This window comes from Taudactylus pleione, unplaced genomic scaffold, assembly GCF_031769625.1.
Source record: "Taudactylus pleione unplaced genomic scaffold, aTauple2 ptg000702l, whole genome shotgun sequence".
In the NCBI taxonomy this organism is placed as follows: domain Eukaryota; kingdom Metazoa; phylum Chordata; class Amphibia; order Anura; family Myobatrachidae; genus Taudactylus; species Taudactylus pleione.
The window spans coordinates 74,025-93,935 of NW_028285104.1; the positions used below are offsets into that span (position 1 = coordinate 74,025).

Sequence of the window (19,911 nt, forward strand, 5' to 3'; positions counted from 1 at the left end):
TAATTGTACCTATTAGTGTGGGCAGAAGATAACTGCACACAGAGGAAAATAAGGACAAATTTCCAGTCACAAACTAACTTGCATGAAAATAAGTCAAAGGGAACAGAAAAATCATGATAGCCTTAGGGCCAATTAAAATATATGGCCAGGAATGTGAAAAACTTAGGTAACACATAACCCTGTAATAGCTTTAGGGCAGTTGTGTATAAGGCTGCATTGAAAAAAATGGATACAGAGATCCAAGTTAATAAAAAACATGAGCAACTATTACAATGTACTTATGTACTGTATGTGTTAATGATCGCCCCTTACTGTAGTATCCTACACATGCTCCAGAAATACATCCTTGAGTATTATTTTTTTAATCAAAATGAATGCATTTATACAAAATTTATACAATAGCAGGTTTTCAACATCAGTGACTCATCCAAGGAAAGAGAAGGAGTATTAGTTGTTCTGAGTCATCTGCTGCATAACAACTGCAAAAAGACTGATCATTTGTAGATATTCATCTGCTCCATCAACCAAACACTTGTCCACTTCCTGTGCAAAGGAGAAAAAATAAAACCAGTTAACATTCAATGCGTCACAAAGCACATGTTGAGTTTTGACTGAGTTTTTTTTCTTTAAAAGAGTCCTGTTTTTATTTAAAGTACCAAGATTTCTTTCCAAATAAGCAATTCATAGTCTAGATCACCCATAATATAGTCACGTTCTCGCATCAGCTAATCACTTATGGAACATAATATGGATGAAGGAGCATAGCGATAGCCAGCTTCTCATATTTGCCAGTGTAAGTTTATGATAAATGCATCTTCAGCATCGATTTTCCTTAAAGAGATTTATGTTTTCTAGGCTATAAGACTTACTGCAAGTTTCTCTGCAATAATTGCCTTCTGTTTATCAGTCAGAGCCTCACGTTCAATTATTACATCATGGAGCTGGTTTACAAGCTGCGTTGCTGCATGACCATTATTTATAAGATTCTGTGGGGAGAAAATATTATTATGACCATAATGTATAACTTAAAAGGGCCTATGTAGTAATCGCGGTACTGCCGCGATTATTAACAATCCGACTCACTATGAATATTTGAATTTTTTATGAAAATACACCGGCTGTGTATTACTGGGAACACACAGGGACATCGGATGCGGTAACTGCTGTCCCTGCGAGTTCTATCCCCAGCATTTCGGAGAAGTCTTTCAGAGAAGTGAAAGACTTCCCCGGGTGAAGAAGATACTGCGCATGCACACAGCATCAGCTTCCTAGAAAGGCCGGGGGCTAAGGGGGAGAGATTGAAAGATCTCTCTCCTGCACATGGAGCGACCATAGGCACACAGTAGTTTACACCATCTGAAGGTGGTGTAAACTATCAGGCTAAACTACGAAAAGCTTCACTTTTTGGAGTTTAGTACATAGGGTTCAGATCGTAGTCCCCATTGATAATAATGGGGACTGCGATCTGAAGTGCTAATTAGCACTTCGCCAGATTCTGCAAAATCTCCTGCATTGTGCCATTAGTACATGTGATACATAAAATTATGCAGAAACTGCAGTTTCTGCATAATTTTATGTAAAAATCGCTTGATACATAGGTCCCAAAACATTTTATAGTGTCTATCAGAGGAATTTCTTTCTGCTGTTGATGGCCAATCATTCAGGGTTACATCATCTTAATGAAAGGTTTACAACAACGACTGTACTTTGTAACTGGAGGTAATCCAGTAAATATGCCAAAATAAAGAACACAATGGTTATCCACTCTCTTACCTTTACCACTGTCTCTAGTTTCTCAAATGATCCACTTTGACAAGCATCCAGTACTCCATCAAGTGTTTCCTTAGATATCACCTAAAGCGTTCAAACAAAACGAGCGATGTTAGAAACTGATGTTTTGATCATTGGGACATAAATTACATGTTAGTTTCTTGGCAAAACTACATTACAGACTTAATGTATAAGCTTGGTTAAAGCCAGACTAAACACTGATAATATTGGTTGAATTTGTAAATTTAAAAATAATGCATGAGAGGTGGCTGCTTTCACCCTATGTGCTTTATGTAGAATTTGCATGGTATATTATATGTGGGTATGTGTCTGATGTTATTTTATGCAACATTTTCTTTGCACATCACAATTCTACAAATTGCCTATCTCACCAACTGTATCCTGAGTAGTGCGCCTAAGGCGGCCTCCTTGTCTGTTACTCTTGTTTGTAAGATGAACAATCTGCGGCTTGGATAGCTCCGGTGAGTTCATTTAATTTCATAGCTCATGCTCCATAATCTGTATTTCCCTATTGCCTATCACATCTCTAAGTATTGTTTATCCCATCCATGTAGCCTGTGTAGTGCGCCCAAGGCAGCTGCCTCACCTTGTACCTTCATGGGTAGGATGAAAAATCCAGGTATCAGTTGATTCATTAGGCATTTTGTATTACGTACGTTATTTTTCGGGAGTTTGTATGTTACAGGTTGAGTCTCCCATATCCAAAATGCTTGGGACCAGGGGTATTTTGGATATCGGAATATTCTGTATTTTGGAATAGTTGTATACCATAATGAGAAATCTTGGGAATGGGACCCAAATCTAAACACAGAATGCATTTCTGTTCTATATATCTTATACACACAGCCTGCAGGTCAATTTATAAATTATTTTTAATCATTTTGTGCATCATAAAAAGTTTGTGTACATATATGAAATTCATTTATTTTTCATATCCACCTTTTACACACAGCCTGAAGTTTATTTTATACTGTATTTTAAATGTTGTGCTTTAAAAAAAAGTTTGTGTACATTGAACCAGAAAGCAAAGGTTTCACTTTCTCAGTCATGCTAAAAATATTCCGTAGTTCAGAATATTTGGATATGGGAGACTCAACCTGTATATATGTATAACTGATGATCTATGTATTTCATGTGATCTAGGTATCTGATGTGTTTTTTTGTATTTCCACCACTGTGTACCATATATCTTTATATTACTTATCATCTGCTTTAACCACCCAGTGTGCTCAAGATGGCAACCTCACCAATTGCAGATAGGATGAATGATACATGGAATGAGGAGGACTGTCTTTTAGGTCTTGCTTATTGCTACTACCAGAACTGTATTGTTTATGTTGTATTTTCCTCACTGCAACTACTGCAATGCACCCACATCCGCTGCCTCACTGACTTATATGCAATTTTTTTTTTTTTTTAAACAAAAAAGTTCATTAAAAAGAACAGATTTGAATCTACAACAATTTTTTCTGGATAAGCTTTTTGCCATTGAAGGGATTAAACAGGCCTATTAAGGCCATTTTCGGCTTACACATTTTCCATTGAAGGGAAAAAACTGACCTTAAATTAAGGCCATTTTTGGCTTTTCGTCTTAGGAGTGCAATTTTTTAAATCATAATGTGATAGAGTAAATTTATGTGGGGGGAATTCAATTGTTTTGCCGGCGGCTTTTTTTCTAAGACGCCTGACAGAGTAATCCAATAGTTGCTCCGTCAGGGCGCGATAGCCGCCAGCCCCAGAACTTCTGCTCGCACCCTCAGGAATGTGAATGTTGCACCCATCCCCACTGTGAGGGCCATTGTTTTGCTACTATTGTGAACTAAAATTTTCCCAAAATTTGTTTGACATATGGCAACCTTCGTGTAAAATTTTTTCAAAATTGGAGATGGTTAGGCGAGGACGATCTTCAAAATTGGTCCACTTGACATGGAATGACCCAAATGTGACTTTGGTACAAGAGTAACTAGCATTGGATGTGAGAGGGGGAGGGGGTGTCAAAAACTAGATGATTCATATCACCACCAAAAATGAAGTGTCCCTGATCTACTTGCACATTTGGTATATAATAAAAGATATGGCAAGAACTTACCCTTGTTATCTCTATTTCTACAAAGTCCATAGGGTTCCACAGGATATCTTGGGGTATTGGAGATTACGTCAGGCATCGGACACCACAGAGTAAAATTTTCATCCTCCCAGGATGCACTGGGCTCCCTCTCCTATACCCCGCCCCCGAGCCAAGGCAATCCAGTTTCGTAGGTACCTAGCTCCGAGTCGGATCACCTCTTCAGAGGGGGGCTGTTTGAACAGTCCCTGAAGTTTCTTCCAGCAGCTTTTGCTGCGATGATATGAGCGGGCAGGGCATCTCAGTTTCGTAACAAGCCATAGGCCGGAGGAGGAGAACAAAGAGAGAAGAAAGTCTGGAACACACTAGAATCACATTCTCACCAGAAGGACACGGAAAAACCGGTGACCGGAGCAAAGGCCATCTGCAGTACAGGTGTGACAGGGCGGGAGTCCTGTGGAACCCTATGGACTTCGTAGAAATAGAGATAACAAGGGTAAGTTCTTACCATATCTCTTATTTTCTACATCAGGGTCCATAGGGTATCCACAGGATACTTTGGGAATGTCCCAAAGCAGTATCCTTTAAGGGTGGGGACGCTCCTGTGCTGGAAGGAGAATCCGCCGCCAGAAGGAAGCATCCTGAGAGGCGAAGGTATCAAATGCATAATACCTCACAAAAGGTATGGACAGAAGACCACGTGGCTGTCTTGCAGAGCTGAACAGCAGAGGCACCACGGCGAGCTGCCCATGAAGGACCCACAGAGAGTAGAGAGTGAGCTTTAAGAGAGGATGGTACAGACAGGCCCTCATGAATGTAAGCCTCAAATCGCCATGCGAATCCATCCTGCCAAGGTTTGCTTCGTGACAGGCCAACCCTTCTTATGGAAACCATAGAGAACAAACAGAGTCAGATTTCCTAAATGAACTGGTACGGTCAACATAAATCCTAAAAGCCCATACCACATCCAAGGAGGCCTCACCAGCAGATAGGTCTGGGGAATTAAAGGCCGGTACTATAATTTCCTCATTGATGTGGAAACTAGATACCACCTTATCTGCCCTGTCCCTATGAAAAATTAGGAATGGGGGGGGTGACATGAAAGAGCCTCCAAACCTTACACTCTTCTGGACAAGGCAATGGCCAAAAAAAAGAAAGTCTTAGCTGTAAGCCATTTTAAATCCACGGAGCCCAGTGGTTCAAATGGCGCTTCTTGGAGAGCCGTCAGAACCACAGTCAAGTCCCAAGGAGCTACAGGTGGAACAAAGGGAGGCTGTGTGCGAAGTACACCTTGCATAATGGACATCAGGAAGTGTAGCAATCCTACGCTGAAACCACACTGAGAGGGCGGAAACCTGCACCTTCAGTGAAGCAAGGCGAAGACAGTGCTCTAAGCCCGCTTGTAGGAAAGCCAAAATCCTGGATATCCTAAAAACCTGGAGGATCATAGCCTCTAGATCGACACCATTCAAAGAAAGTATGCCACACTCAGTGGTAAATTTTTGCAGATGCTGGCTTCCGAGCTCTGAGCACGGTGTTAACCAGAGCTGGAAAAATCCCTGTACCTCAAGAGGGCAGTCTCAACAGCCACACCGTCAAAGACAGACGGCGAAGGTCTGTGTGATGGCAAGGACCTTGAGACAACAGGTCCAGATGTAGAGGCAACCTGCATCGGAGCGTCTATGGATAGGCTCCTGAGATCTGAGTACCAGTGCCGTCTGGGCCACGCTTGAGCGTGCTGCCTTCTTGCTTGAATTTGCGAATCACTCAAGGAAGAAGGGAGGGAAGAGGTACGCAAACTGGAAGGTCCACCGGACCGACAGAGCATCTACCAGAAGTGCCTCTGTGTCTCTTGATCTTGACCCGTACACAGGAAGGTTGTTGTTGTGTCGGGAGGCCATGAGGTCTCTCTCTGGCATGCCCCACTTGTTCACCAGTAGCTGAAACACCTCCTGGTGAAGAGACCACTCTCCTGGATGCACGTCTTGACGGCTGAGAAAGTCTGCTTCCCAGTTGAGGACTCCTGGTATGAACACTGACGAGATGGCAGGGAGATTGCCTTCCGCCCACGCTAGAATGCAGGACACCTCTGTCAGGGCCGCCTGACTGCGGGTTCTCCCTTGGCGGTTTATGGAAGCCACCGTGGTGGCATTGTCCACCTGCACGGGCTTTCCGTGGAGGACATGTATTGCTTGTTGGAGAGCTTTGAATACTGCCCTTAGTTCCAAGATGTTGATTGGAAGGGCAGATTCTGCTGGCGTCCACCTTCCCTGGAAGAAGTGTGGACTCGACACTGCTCCCAACCTCGAAGACTGGTGTGCGTCGTCAGAAGGACCCAGTCCACAATCCAAAAGGGGCGCCCCCTGTTCAGGTGAGTAGTCTGCAGCCACCAGGCTAACAGATGTTCCTCTGGTGACAGCACCAATGTCTGTGTCTTTATCCGGTGGGGCAACCCATTCCATCTGGAGAGGATCAACTTCTGCAGAGGTCTGGAGTGAAACTGGGCAAACTCCACCATGTCGAACATTGACACCATGGAACCCAGTAACCTCATCGCCCAGTGAATAGACAGCCGGCGACTCTGCAGGCAACTGCATACTTTTGCCTGTAATGCAGAGATCTTTTCCTCCGTCACGAAGATCCTCTGAAGTTGGGAGTCCAACAGGCTCAGAGATGGAGCATCCTCTGTGATGACACCAGGGATGACTTCTTCAAGTTTATCAGCCAGCCGTGAGCCTGCAACATAGACTGTCAACTGCAGATGGCGCTGACGGATCTCTGGAGACCGTGCCAACAGAAGAAGGTCGTCCAGATAGGGCAACAAGCGGACCCCCTGCATCCGCAGGTGGGCTGCCATGACTTTGGTAAATACTTAAGGCGCTGTGGCCAGGCCAAAGGGCAGTGCCTGAAATTGGAAGTGTTGGTCTCCTACTGCAAGCCTGAAGAAACGCTGGTGTGCTGAGACAATGGGAATATGTAGGTAAGCATCCTGAATATCTAGCGACACCATAAAATCCCCCCGGCTCCATCGCCAAAATGACTGAACTCAGGGTCTCCACCCTGAACCGAGGAACCCTCAAGAATTTGTTGAGTGATTTGAGGTTGAGGATGGGCCTGTAAAAAGAAAAAGACTGGAGTAATACCCCGATCCTCTCTGAGACAACTGGACCGGCACTAAGACTGCAGCCTGGAGCATAGAGTGGATCACCCTCTCCCTATCAGACTCTCCACCTCTCTACAAATCTTCAAACGGGCTCTCAAGACCCACTACTTCATCAAGGCCTTCCAGCACTCCTCCTAACCCACCTCATGCTCTTTCCTTCCTATCTTCCCCTTCTGTGTCACGCCTGTCTGTCTGCCCCTCCCCTTAGAATGTAAGCTCTCATGAGCAGGGACCTCTTCCCTCATGTGCTTCTCTTTACATTTTCTTCTACTCTCTACTCCCCATTAGGGCACCTAACACGGGACCGCCAACTCCCGGCAGCTTATTGTGAGTGCTTTAATCACTATTTCAGCAATGTATATAAGTTGTGTCCCTGTCCTGCACTGTAATGTACTGTAAGTTACTTGTTTCTTGTTCACTTATTAGTTCTATGTACTATGTAAGGCGCTGCGGAACACTTGTGGCGCCATATAAATAAAGGATAATAATAATAATAATAATAATAATAATCACCTTCCAGAATTCCCGGGCCTTGTCTTGGTCTGACTGAAGGCCAGTGGTGAAAAACCGGCTGGGTGGCCTCCGCCGGAAGGAGAGAGAGTACCCCTGAGAGACCACTTCCTTTACCCAAGTGTCCACGTTTGTTGAACACCAGCACTGGGCGAACTGAAGAAGCCGGCCTCCCATTTTGGGGTCCCCCAAGGGGAGGCCTGTCCAGTCAGGCTGAGGGCTTATCGTCTGACTTGGGAGTTGGACGTCTTGTACTCCAAACCTGCTTCTTTGGCTTGGCAGATTTCTTGGCCCCTGCAGGTCTAGGAAAGGACTACACTTCGTCCTTTCGGCACTATAGGGCCCAGGGTAAGTTCAAAGTACCAGACCCTGATGGGACTGACACCGATGGCAGAAACGCAGACTTAGCTGCTGCCAGAGTGGCCACAATTTTGTCCAGATCAGGGCCAAACAGGACCTGTCCATTAAAGGGCAAGCATTCCAATCCCTTTTTGGAATCTGCGTCTGCTTTCCAAGAAAACAACCAGAGGGTGCGGCGAGCAGCCACTGCTGCTGAGGAGATTCTGGAAGTGAGGAACCCTATGCATAAGGCTGTCTCATTAATGTACGCAGCTGAGTCTCTGAGGTTACCAACTAACTCCACCTGCTCAGGTGACGAGTCAGCTTCTAGAGATATCTCCAAGCTATCAGCCCAACGCTCCATGGCTCTGGCAACCCAGCACACAGCCATTGCCGGTCTAGACGCCCCCCCCCCCACAAGGGAATAAATGGATTTCAGGAATATTTCCACCTTGCGATCCGTAGCATCCTTTAAAGGAGGACATGGAGGGCATGGCCAACACTAGGCGTGTGACACGAGAATCCACCTGTGGAGGGGTTTCCCATTTGGAAAAATAATTATCCGCAAAGGGGTATGCAAAAGCCACACGTTTCTGAGGCTGGTACTGCCTACCTGGATTTTTCCACGCCTCCTCTAAATGGGGGGGAATAGTCATCTGTAATAACCAAGGCCACACGGACTGCCCGTATAAGGCCAGAGATAAAGAAATAAATATTATATACACACACACACATATATATATATATTTTAGACTTGGACTCCACCTCCTTAGTACGAGGGAGCTCCTGAAAAAATCTCCCAGTCATGAGACGTTATGTCATCCTCATCATAATGAGCTGAGACATTAAAGGCCGCAATGATGACTCCCCCCATAAAACGTCCGTCAGGTGTTGTACTGTATTGGACAAGGAGTTTACCCACGCAGGTTCCTGGGGACCTGGGGGTGGTGAAAGTGGGAGACACTGGGGTACCATCAGCTGTCTAGGGAACCCCTGCATGGGTGATGACCCTACAGACTGCTGCAATAACCCCATTTGGGGAAATGCAGGGGGCGTTGCCAGCTGGCCCACAAGGGTTGTAAGTGCCTTAGCAAAACAAGCCCAGGGCGGTTCCTGCACAGGCGCAGTTACAGAAATCGGGCATGAAATTATAGAACATGCCTGACATAAAACCTTCAGTGTGCCACTCACCCTCCGCTATTCGTACAGTACATGCGGTACACTTTAGCTGGAGAGGAAATTCACGTTCACTCAGACATTATGAGTGTAACGGAGACTCCCCTCACACACAACATTTTTATGAGGGGGGAGGAGCGCTGACAGAGCCTGCCAGGCCGCTGTGAAGAGGCACAGTGCAGCGGGGGAGGCGCCGGCTGTTAGACAGGGAAGGCGCGCTCCCCTGGCATGCTATTAACCCCTGGGACGCCACGCTGTACTGTACATGCTGCGGCCCGCTGTCCCTGGTGGTCTAGTGGAAGCGCAGGTTAATACCTGGCTCCACGCACAGCCTGTCCCCAGGGAGCCCCCTGCCTGGAGACCTACAGGCCTGTGTTACCGGCAGGCACCCTCCGCGGGACCCCGCTGCTTACCTGCCCCCTTGAATCCGGCCACAGTCCAGGTAATCGGGGGTCACCGCTAGCTGCAATCCCAGATACCTACCAGCATCCCCGGATCAGTACCGGCGTTCTTGTCCGGCAGGGTTTAGGAGCGACAGCATGGACGTCAGTACTGACTGTCCATGCTGTACAGCTCATTTGTGCAGCCACAGCTACTTGTAGAAAACTTCAAAGGCCATTATAGCCCAACTCTGCTTGCAAGTAATCCGACTCCTGGCCGGACACCAACGAAACTGAGATGCCTTGGCTCGGTGGCGGGGTATAGGAGAGGGACCCCAGTGCATCCTGGGAGGATAAAAAGTTTAACTCTGTTGTGTCCGATGCCTGACGTCATCACCAATACCCCAAGGTATCCTGTGGATACCCTATGGACCCTGATGTAGAAATGTATTTCTTTAATGGTATGTTTTACTTCACTAAAACTATGTGCATGGGAATTTGCCTGAAGAGCGGGGAAACATTGCCAAGTATTCACATATGGACCCTTCATGTTCATTAATTGACCACAAGCAAACCATTTTTATGCAGACTTTATTGCCCTAGAGCACAGGTTCTCAAACTCGGTCCTCAGGACCCCAAACACTATGTTTTCCAGGTCTCCTCACAGATTCACAAGTAAAATCATTAGCTCCACCTGTGGATCTTTTAAAACAGGTCAGTGAGTAATGAATACACCTGTGCACTTGCTGGGTGACCTGGAAAATGTGAACTGTGTGGGGTCCTGAGGACAGAGTTTGAGAGTCACTGTCAGAGAATACTAGGCACCAAGCTGACCAGGCTGGGGTATCACATTAGGGCAGGGATACCAAGTGCTGACGATCTCCCTGTTATACTGTAACCTACACAAATCTGGAGGTTAATATAATTCTCCAGAGGCCTACAGATCTTCAAATGCTGTTCCTTTTAAAGACCAGCTTAAGATGGCCGAAAAAATGGAATGGGATCTTAGTCAGTCATTCTCCTTTATTTGACTTCTTGAAGTATATAGGGCTTTATTTACAAAGCAGCGGCTTTTGTAAGCAATCGCTTCCCGAGAATTGGAGTTGAAAATTCAACACAGCACCCGCAGTTAGTGTAGTGCCCAGTGTGCATTACACTGACTGCAGGTGCAGTTTTACATTTTCACCTCAAACCCGCTGGGAAGCAGCAGCCTACAAAAGCCACCGCTTTATAAATAAAGCCCATAGAAGATACTAGTTTGAAAAAAAGAAATTGAGGATGGGGTTGTGAATTTTATTTCTTCGTTTTTGGTACACTAAATTCTAATACCTCAGTGCTGAAAGTCACAAGCACCCATAGAACTACAGATATAATTGTTTTGGACGCTGCTGTGTATGCAGAGAGCAACAAATTATGTACTATGACACTTATAAGGAAGTTGACTGCAATTGGTTCTTAAACTAGTTAAGTAAATATTGAAGAGAGAACATCCCAAAAGTTCAATACTGTAGATTGAGAAGAAATTGATCTAATGATGACCACTTTCTCAAACAAGCTCAAGGTCTAACTGCATCTTTTAGAGACAGCCCCGTAACAAGGTGCTGGTGTGCCTTGTGCCAAACCTACTCTGAGGGGCGCCCATGTCGTCATAACCAATAGACAGACAAGATACGTTGTAGCCACCAGCGCCCCTGAACTGCTGCTCAGTCCACACTCTAGGTCACCAATCCTTTAAAGTACATATACATAAAATGAGTGGTCCACAAGCGCAAAGTTCCTCTAACACTTCCGGTCCTGATAATCCTCTTGTCTGGAATTCCTCACCGTCTCAGAAAGAGAAAAAGAGAGGATGAAATAATCCATTATGTTCACATATCCTTCTAGAATATTCAATTTATGGAGGTGTTCTTCCCTTTGAAAACTCACACCAATGAGATGAGTGCCTATAAAGGTTTCTTTTATATCCCTTCCAGTCTGATCAGCATAGGTATTAGCCACATACATCAAGACCCCTCTTATATAAAAGCTTACCTGGGAACAGGTATCGACGTTCACATAAGGGTATCTTTAATATCCACTCAAGAAGCTACTTGTTAGTTCACCATATGGGAGCATAAATGGTATCCAGAAGGGTATTTTTTTCAATAAAAAAGTGATATTTATTCCAGTTTAACAATAAAACATAGTCCAACAGTAGATTAAAAAAAAAACATCCAATATATTGATATAGCAGCATCCAAAAAAAATGATAATCCACTATAATGGAAAATATTCCTTTCCCCTGGAGACCTATCTGCAGATAAGAGTTAGGACAAACAGTGCCACCTTCTCACCCGGTCTGAGAAGAGGTAAAGTTGTCCAAGGTAGATGTAAAAAACCAAAATCCTTCCACTGCATCCAGGTCTCCTGCTTTACACCAATGCGTTTCTGACTAAGGTCCTTCCTCAGGGTGTGTCTAAAGCCTAACTGCAGGGGCTTTATATACCCCCATCACTAATTGGCAAATAGACTCACCAATCTTCATTAGTGGGTCTAAACTAAACTCCGGACAAACCATCCCAACACAACAGTAATATATATAGTAAAAAATACATAAAAATACATTTCCTGGTATTCAAACATAATCACCATCCCATAAATAAATAATTAAAAAATGTCAGCATTCCAATTCATAATAATAAAAACTTTTCTTGTGAATAACAAGATATAATCCAGTCAATGTTTAAACAGTCTCCTTGTGTCACTGGACATTAGCTTAGTGCTCTTTTTTAATTTAAATAAAAAGGAGAGGGAAGCCATAAGATCGCTCAAGGAAAATACTCAGATAGTTATAAAACCCGCTGATAAGGGGGGCAGCATAGTTATTCTGGATGTTAATGACTACAATGCTGAGATTCTGAGACAGCTTTCGGATGGCCTCACGTACAAAAAATTAAGGGGTAATCCTACTGAAAGTATTTAAAAAAAAACTAGATGTATTCTTGAAAATGTACATAGTAAAAGAGGTAATTACAGAGAATGTAGGGGAATATATAAATGTTGATCATCCTTCTATACCGGTGATGTATATACTACTGAAAATACATAAAAAATAGTGAAAAACCACCGGGCCGCCCTATAGTGGCAGGGACCAACTCCATCCTGTCCAATTTATCCCATTATTTAGACCATCTATTGCAACCCCTAGTACAGAAAACTCCATCATATTTGAAGGATACAATAGCTGTCATTAGAGACCTGTCTAATATAGAATGGAAATCTACATATAAATTGGTTACGGCTGACGTAACCTCCTTGTACACTATAATAAATCATCAGGCAGGGTTAAATGCAGTGAGATTTTTCCTGGAAAAGGATAATACACAAGAAGACCTAAAGGATTTTATACTTGAAGGTATTGCTATGATATTGCAAAATAATTTCTTTTGGTTTAGCAATACCTTCTATTTACAATTAACAGGAACCGCCATGGGCACCAGGCTGGCCCCAAGCTACGCTAATTAGTTTATGGCGTATTGGGAGAACAATGTAGTTTGGGGTAACCACCAATTTGGGGACAGCCTGGTGTCATGGCGGAGGTATATAGATGATGTCCTTTTTATCTGGGATGGGGATCAGACCTCTCTGGACTTATTTTGTGAGTATCTTAATGACAATGATCTGGATATTGTTCTAACCTTTAAAAGTAGTGATATTTTGGTGGATTTCCTAGATCTCTCAATTTATGTGGAAGCAGGCAGTATAAAAACTAAGAATTTTGTTAAAAATACGGATTGTAATTCATTTATTGACTATACAAGCAACCGTCACTTAAATTGGTTGAGAAGCATCCCAAATAGTCAATTCCAAAGAATCAGGCGGAATTGTACAGATATGGGGGTATATAATGAACAATCAAAAATTCTTAAAGAGCAATTTACATCGAAGTGTTATGATGCCCAGATAGTAGATAATGCTAAAACTAAAGTAGGTAGCATCAATCGAATAGAGATGATCCAAGGAAAAATAAAGAATAAAATGAGACCAAAGGGATTTGAGGTACCTTTTATTACAAAATATAACAGTCATAAAAAAATTGAAGGGGTAATAAGGAAATATTGGGGGATTTTAATTAATGACCCTTTACTTAGGACAGTTTTGGATGAACGCCCTAAATTCATTTATAGGAAAGCCCAAAATATTAATGTTGTACGGAGTGCTCTCCCCGTTACCAATATTGAAACTAGAATTAAATCCAAAGGATTTTTTAGATGTGGGATGTGCAAAATATGTAAAAGTGGAACATCTAAGATGACACAGTATACATCTACACAAACCAAGAAGGTGTATGATATTAAAGATTTTATAACTTGTAATACAAAATAGTGTATATCTACTAGAATGTTCTTGCGGAAGCCAGTATGTGGGCAAGACCACTAGAATGCTGAAAGAGAGGCTTTCTGAACATGTCAGAAATATAAAAAAAGGTTTAGAGACACACAATGTTTCATTACATTTTAAGAAAACACACCAATGTGATATTAAGCATTTAAAATCGTTTTGTGGAATAAAATCGGTGTTACCCCATTGGAGAAATAATGATAGGGATGTAAGATTGGCTAAGGTAGAGATGCAGACTATGTTTACATTAAAGACACAAGTCCCTAGGGGATTAAACGTAGACTTTGAGATTAAATGGTTTATATAATCTTAATTCATGATGCACTTTAAATAATAACCATATAACCTTTTAGTATTAATAAAATATTGAAATAATAAAACCAATTTTTTAATAGATCTCATGATTTTAAATATGTATATTCTGATGTTATTTACTTATTGAGATGCGGGATTAGGATGCACTGTATGTATCATATTACAGGTTTATATTTGTTATTAATTATTGTTTTTCTATATATGTTTACTCTTTTTATGGCATGGGAACAATACCAATGGAGTCGCATGTGGAAAAGAAATAATCTGAAATTGTTCTTTGGGAGCGCTCTATGGATAAAAATATACTCAGTAGGGAGTTTCCGGCAAAGTCGCGATATGCGTTCCACTGCAGAAGATACAACTTCCGGTTTGCGTTCCAAATACCGGAAGACGTCATCATGTACTTCCGGTCATCGAGGCCCGAGCGGAGTTTGAAGGGAATGATGAAACAACGTGGTATTTTTGGCCCCATGCTTGAAAAAAGAGCACTAAGCTAATGTCCAGTGACACAAGGAGACTGTTTAAACATTGACTGGATTATATCTTGTTATTCACAAGAAAAGTTTTTATTATTATGAATTGGAATGCTGACATTTTTTAATTATTTATTTATGGGATGGTGATTATGTTTGAATACCAGGAAATTTATTTTTATGTATTTTTTACTATATATATTACTGTTGTGTTGGGATGGTTTGTCCGGAGTTTAGTTTAGACCCACTAATGAAGATTGGTGAGTCTATTTGCCAATTAGTGATGGGGGTATATAAAGCCCCTGCAGTTAGGCTTTAGACACACCCTGAGGAAGGACCTTAGTCAGAAACACGTTGGTGTAAAGCAGGAGACCTGGATGCAGTGGAAGGATTTTGGTTTTTTACATCTACCTTGGACAACTTTACCTCTTCTCAGACCGGGTGAGAGGGTGGCACTGTTTGTCCTAACTCTTATCTGCAGATAGGTTTCCAGGGGAAAGGAATATTTTCCATTATAGTGGATTATCATTTTTTTTGGATGCTGCTATATCAATATATTGGATGTTTTTTTTTTTATCTACTGTTGGACTATGTTTTATTGTTAAACTGGAATAAATATCACTTTTTTATTGAAAAAAATACCCTTCTGGATACCATTTATGCTCCCATATGGTGAACTAACAAGTAGCTTCTTGAGTGGATATTAAAGATACCCTTATGTGAACGTCGATACCTGTTCACAGGTAAGCTTTTATATAAGAGGGGTCTTGATGTATGTGGCTAATACCTATGCTGATCAGACTGGAAGGGATATAAAAGAAACCTTTATAGGCACTCATCTCATTGGTGTGAGTTTTCAAAGGGAAGAACACCTCCATAAATTGAATATTCTAGAAGGATATGTGAACATAATAGATTATTTCATCCTCTCTTTCTCTTTCTGAGATGGTGAGGAATTCCAGACAAGAGGATTATCAGGACCGGAAGTGTTAGAGGAACTTTGCGCTTGTGGACCACTCATTTTATGTATATGTCGTCATAACCGTACACCCCATAGTATGAGTTGGTGGGAGCCACTTCACTAGGTAAGTGAGGTGCTGCTCGGAACGTTCCAAGGATGTACATATCCCAGAGCACTGTGAGGCACCTCATGACGTTTCTACCCACACAGTGCGGGAGCCAGGAAGACTGAGCAGGGTGGGTATGGCCGGATCAGCCCCTACGGTATCCCGCCCTGTGTGACTGCAACAGCCACGTTGGCCTCTTTACAGCCCTGTGTAGAGAACAGAGCTGTTTAAAGAAGTTATTGCTAAATATATAGAGAGCTACCTTACTTATATAGACATTCCCTAACTTTTGGCCTTTGTTATGATACTCATGAAAACAGTAATCATGTTCGTTCTTTCTTTCTTTCTTTCCTTCATCTTCAAATATAGGGGCATATTCAATTCCAGGCGAAAAGTCCCATGCTTTTCGCATACAGAACTTTTTGCCGACATGGCTGGTTTTCAATGCAAAATAGTATCACGCACGTGCCCGCTTTTCCCCGTATTCAATTAGAAATCAGCAAAAACAGGACCCGCCAAAACTGTAACATACAAAAAGTCCCATCATATTTCGGGAAATCATGCACTGACGTTGGGGATCACTGGATACCCCCTAATAGCCCTGCTGAAGGTATTTGGGGTACTTAAATGCTCTCACTAGCTGCTATTTCGCGTCTTTGCATAAGTGGTGAAGAATAGCATTTAGAAGTTTTCTTGCCTCAAAAGAAGAAGTAGTCCCAGCAAATTTGGAGTACCTGAAAATGGGGGCTACCATATTTAAGTTGTGAAAGTGTAGTTTTAAAAAAATCCACCTGCCGCAAGCACCTGCAAACTTAAAAGCACCTGAGGCATACTTGGGGACCCCCCTGGAGTCTATTTCGCTAGTTTTTAAGTTTGTCCTCCAACTTTGGACTTTACCCCCAAAACTAAAGTACTTCTTTGGGGTGATCTAAAAGTATTCTCTTTTTTTATAAATTTGACGCAGTTTACATTTAGGGGACTGTCCCAAGGGTGCAGGGGGGTTCCTACAGCTTTGCACCCCAAAACCCCAATTCTGCACTTTTTTCAGACTGCTATTCATAGGCAAATCTTTTTCGCCGATTCAAATGCATTGAGTTTCCACACCGGTTGAAGTCTTTGATATTGACTACGGAGGAAACTTTTCACATGTCGAAATGACGTCACTCGCGATACTTTTCCGCAGAATCAGACTTATCGCTGCTAATTGAATACGGCCCATGTGTTCCAGCCTAATACATACAGTATTTTAGGAAAAACTTCTATATTGAAAATGAATAAAATCTTAGGACCCTGCCTGGGTGATGAGCCTAGATTAGTTTTCAAAAAAAGCATTCACCTTAAAAAAACAAAAGTGTCTCCTAGCTTTTTAAAACAAATAGACTTCCGTAATTGTAATGAGCACAAATTAAATTTCAAAACTGTATAAACTGGTTACCTGATAGACAAAAGTTATGCTAAAGATGTGTCCTCATACGCAAGACAACTGGCCCGATTTGTGTGCTGTGCCCTTTTCACTCAATTTTCTACTTTTTTCTCAATTTTGATCTTATTTCACATATAGAGCCTGATTCAGAGCCAGTCGCTATTTGCGGTCGTTCGTTCCAAAAAAAGGGGTGGCTATTCAAATGAACCGTTCGCTCTTTGCGGTCTGTTCACGCCTCTATGTCTGAATGAGCGAACAAAACTTGCGGTCGTTTTTTGGATAACTACGCCCCCTGGCCGCTCGCATCCTACGTCATGTCCGCTATTTATTAGATTAATCGAGTACATCGACCAGCGTATGAACTGCTCGCTATTCTTGTGGTTGGTTTTTCCTACCACAAATTTGCGAGCAGTTCTGACTATAAAATAACCCAGTGACGTGGTCAGTGACGCTTCTGTATTAATTATGCACACCCATAAAACGCCCGTTTTGACCTTTAAGCACGCTTGCGTTCTAATCTCCACTCCCCGTTTTCAAGCACCTTCCCCTGTTACCACCCACATACGCCTCCTCCTGTCACTCATATTAGCAGGCATTCGCTATTTAGCGAACAAACGATTTTCGGCCGCACTGACAGGTTCGCGCATGTGCATGACGATCCGTATGCATGCGCAGTTAGGCAAACATCGCTCGAACGAGCGTCCGCTTACGAGCAGCTCTGAATCAGGCCCATAGTGTACTGGTTACTTAGGAATAGTTTTTGTCCCAAAGGAATTGGTATAAAGTCACAGAAAGCATAATGATGCATGGCAAGGGTCACTCATATCAGACCTGTCTTTTGCATTTTTACCATAGATTTCCTCAATTTTGTGTCTTGCTTTGCTTATAGTGTACCAGGCACTTAAGCGGCCCATACACGGGATGATTGTTCGCACAATGTGGCCGCTTTCAATCGATCGTAACGATCAATAGTGCACATAGTGTGTTTTGGTCCGTTTACGATGCCGATGCGCGTCCCCGCCGTCGTATAGCTGGATCGTAGATCTTACGGAAAAACCGTAAGATTGCGACCTATCGTGTAGAATGTGATACATATGCAGATCGGGATCGTATGCTCGTATGTACAATCGTGAATACCATTTCACCACATCGTGTTGAGAATTTCAAGGGGATAAGCTCAAGGGAAATCGTACAACACATCATTAAGTTTCTAAATCGCAGTGTATGGCCGGCATTAGGATTAGTATTTTGTAGCATAATATAAAGTTGGAGATTAAGCATAAAGATGCACTGCGTGGATAGATTTCCTCAATTTTGCGTGTTAGTTCGCTTATAGTGTACTAGGATTAGTGTTTTGGCACTGCCAAGTCACACGCTAAACCGGGCACAATGAATTTACAGCATTACATGCAAGTACATTAAGCATAGCAGTCATGATTTCTGTTCTTTTTCTCAAGGACATACATTTACTATGGTTCATTATATCAATTGTCAGTCATCAATTGTTATCTATCTTATCCTTAGTGCACATGGCATTCAATATTTGGGGCATAGTACACATCGTGTAAACACCAGATTTCTTGAACATAGAAGAAATTCCGCAAAAGGACTTAAAAACAAAACATGCTATAACAAAACACAATAGTGATGCAAGCGTTTCAAACATACAAAATATTTAACGCATTCCACCTATAATATGGGCGGTGATAGGTACAATTTATTGTGAAAAAGAGAAGCCTTCTGGATCTTCTAGCTCGGCAAACTATCACCTCAGATCCTCAACTGCGATAAATTTAGGATCCTCTCAGTTACTGTATTGTTTGTTGTGCATATGCAATAAAACAAAGATTTTTGAGGCCTGCACATAGACTTGCAGCAAACTCTCAAACACATCCTTGGTAAGAAAACCAGTAACCTGAAACTATGACACTTCTGAAGAAGACTAAAAGGTGCGAACACAAGTAAAGATTTTTTGAACGATTTAACTATAACGACATAGTTATCGTTCACCACAAAATCGCTGTTTCTGAGTTATAACGATGAACGAAAATTGTTAAAGCGCGCTCCCGTTTATAGTTCATTTCAGACTGTCCAACATAACGATTTTCATTAAGGGAAGGAACATTATTTCGTTCATCGTTCACTTTTCAAGGGAAAATCTGACAATCGTTGGTTACAAAATAATTACGTGTGTATGCACCTTTAGTAGTGGTCTAGTTTTAAAAAGTTAGAAATGCAGTTCGGAAAACAAGCGATTGGGAATAGCTAAAAACTACATCTACACCTGAGCCAAGAAAGCATCTTACAATTTCCACCACCTGTTTGAGAAATTTCAGCCTTTGGGGTACCCTAGTCCATACTTGGTGGATCCGACCAGTTAATGCCCTCTATTGGAAAGTGGATTATAATCTGCAGAATTTATAAATTTCAGCCCCAGTACCAAAAGATATTTGTTTTTTTTATGCTATCCTCCCAAGATCTTAGTAATGTATCTGTAAAGCTTTTCAACATAAACAGTAAAATAGTCACTACAAGAAGTGTTGCACTTCTGAAAGAGTCCACTTCCCCCACACATTTTTGATTTAAAAAGAAACTAGGTGTAGCAGATTGTGATTATGAAGAAAATATGAGATATGGTAAGAATTTACCCTTGTTATCTCTATTTCTACGAAGTCCATAGGGTTCCTTGGGGGTATAGGTGATGACGTCAGGCATCGGGCACCATAGAGTTAAGTTTTCAGCCTCCTAGGATGCACTAGGGTCCCCCTCCTATCCCCCGCCCCCGAGCCAAGGCATCTCAGTTACGTACCAAGCCATAGGCCGGAGGAT

At 42.4% G+C, this 19,911-nt stretch overlaps 1 protein-coding gene across 3 annotated transcripts in view; it reads right to left on the minus strand.

Moving 5' to 3' along the window:
* Positions 1-346: 346 nt before the first annotated feature.
* The window catches only part of RFC4 (replication factor C subunit 4), a 78,579-nt gene continuing 59,014 nt past the window's right edge, over positions 347-19,911 (minus strand). For all 3 annotated transcript variants that reach the window (XM_088456374.1, XM_088456375.1, XM_088456376.1), the window contains 3 exons: positions 1,774-1,854; positions 870-986; positions 347-543 (listed from right to left, as the gene is read on the minus strand). In XM_088456374.1, the coding sequence (XP_088312500.1) occupies positions 448-543; positions 870-986; positions 1,774-1,854 (294 nt within the window). In that variant the 3' untranslated portion in view covers positions 347-447. The remainder of the gene's footprint in view (positions 544-869; positions 987-1,773; positions 1,855-19,911) is intronic.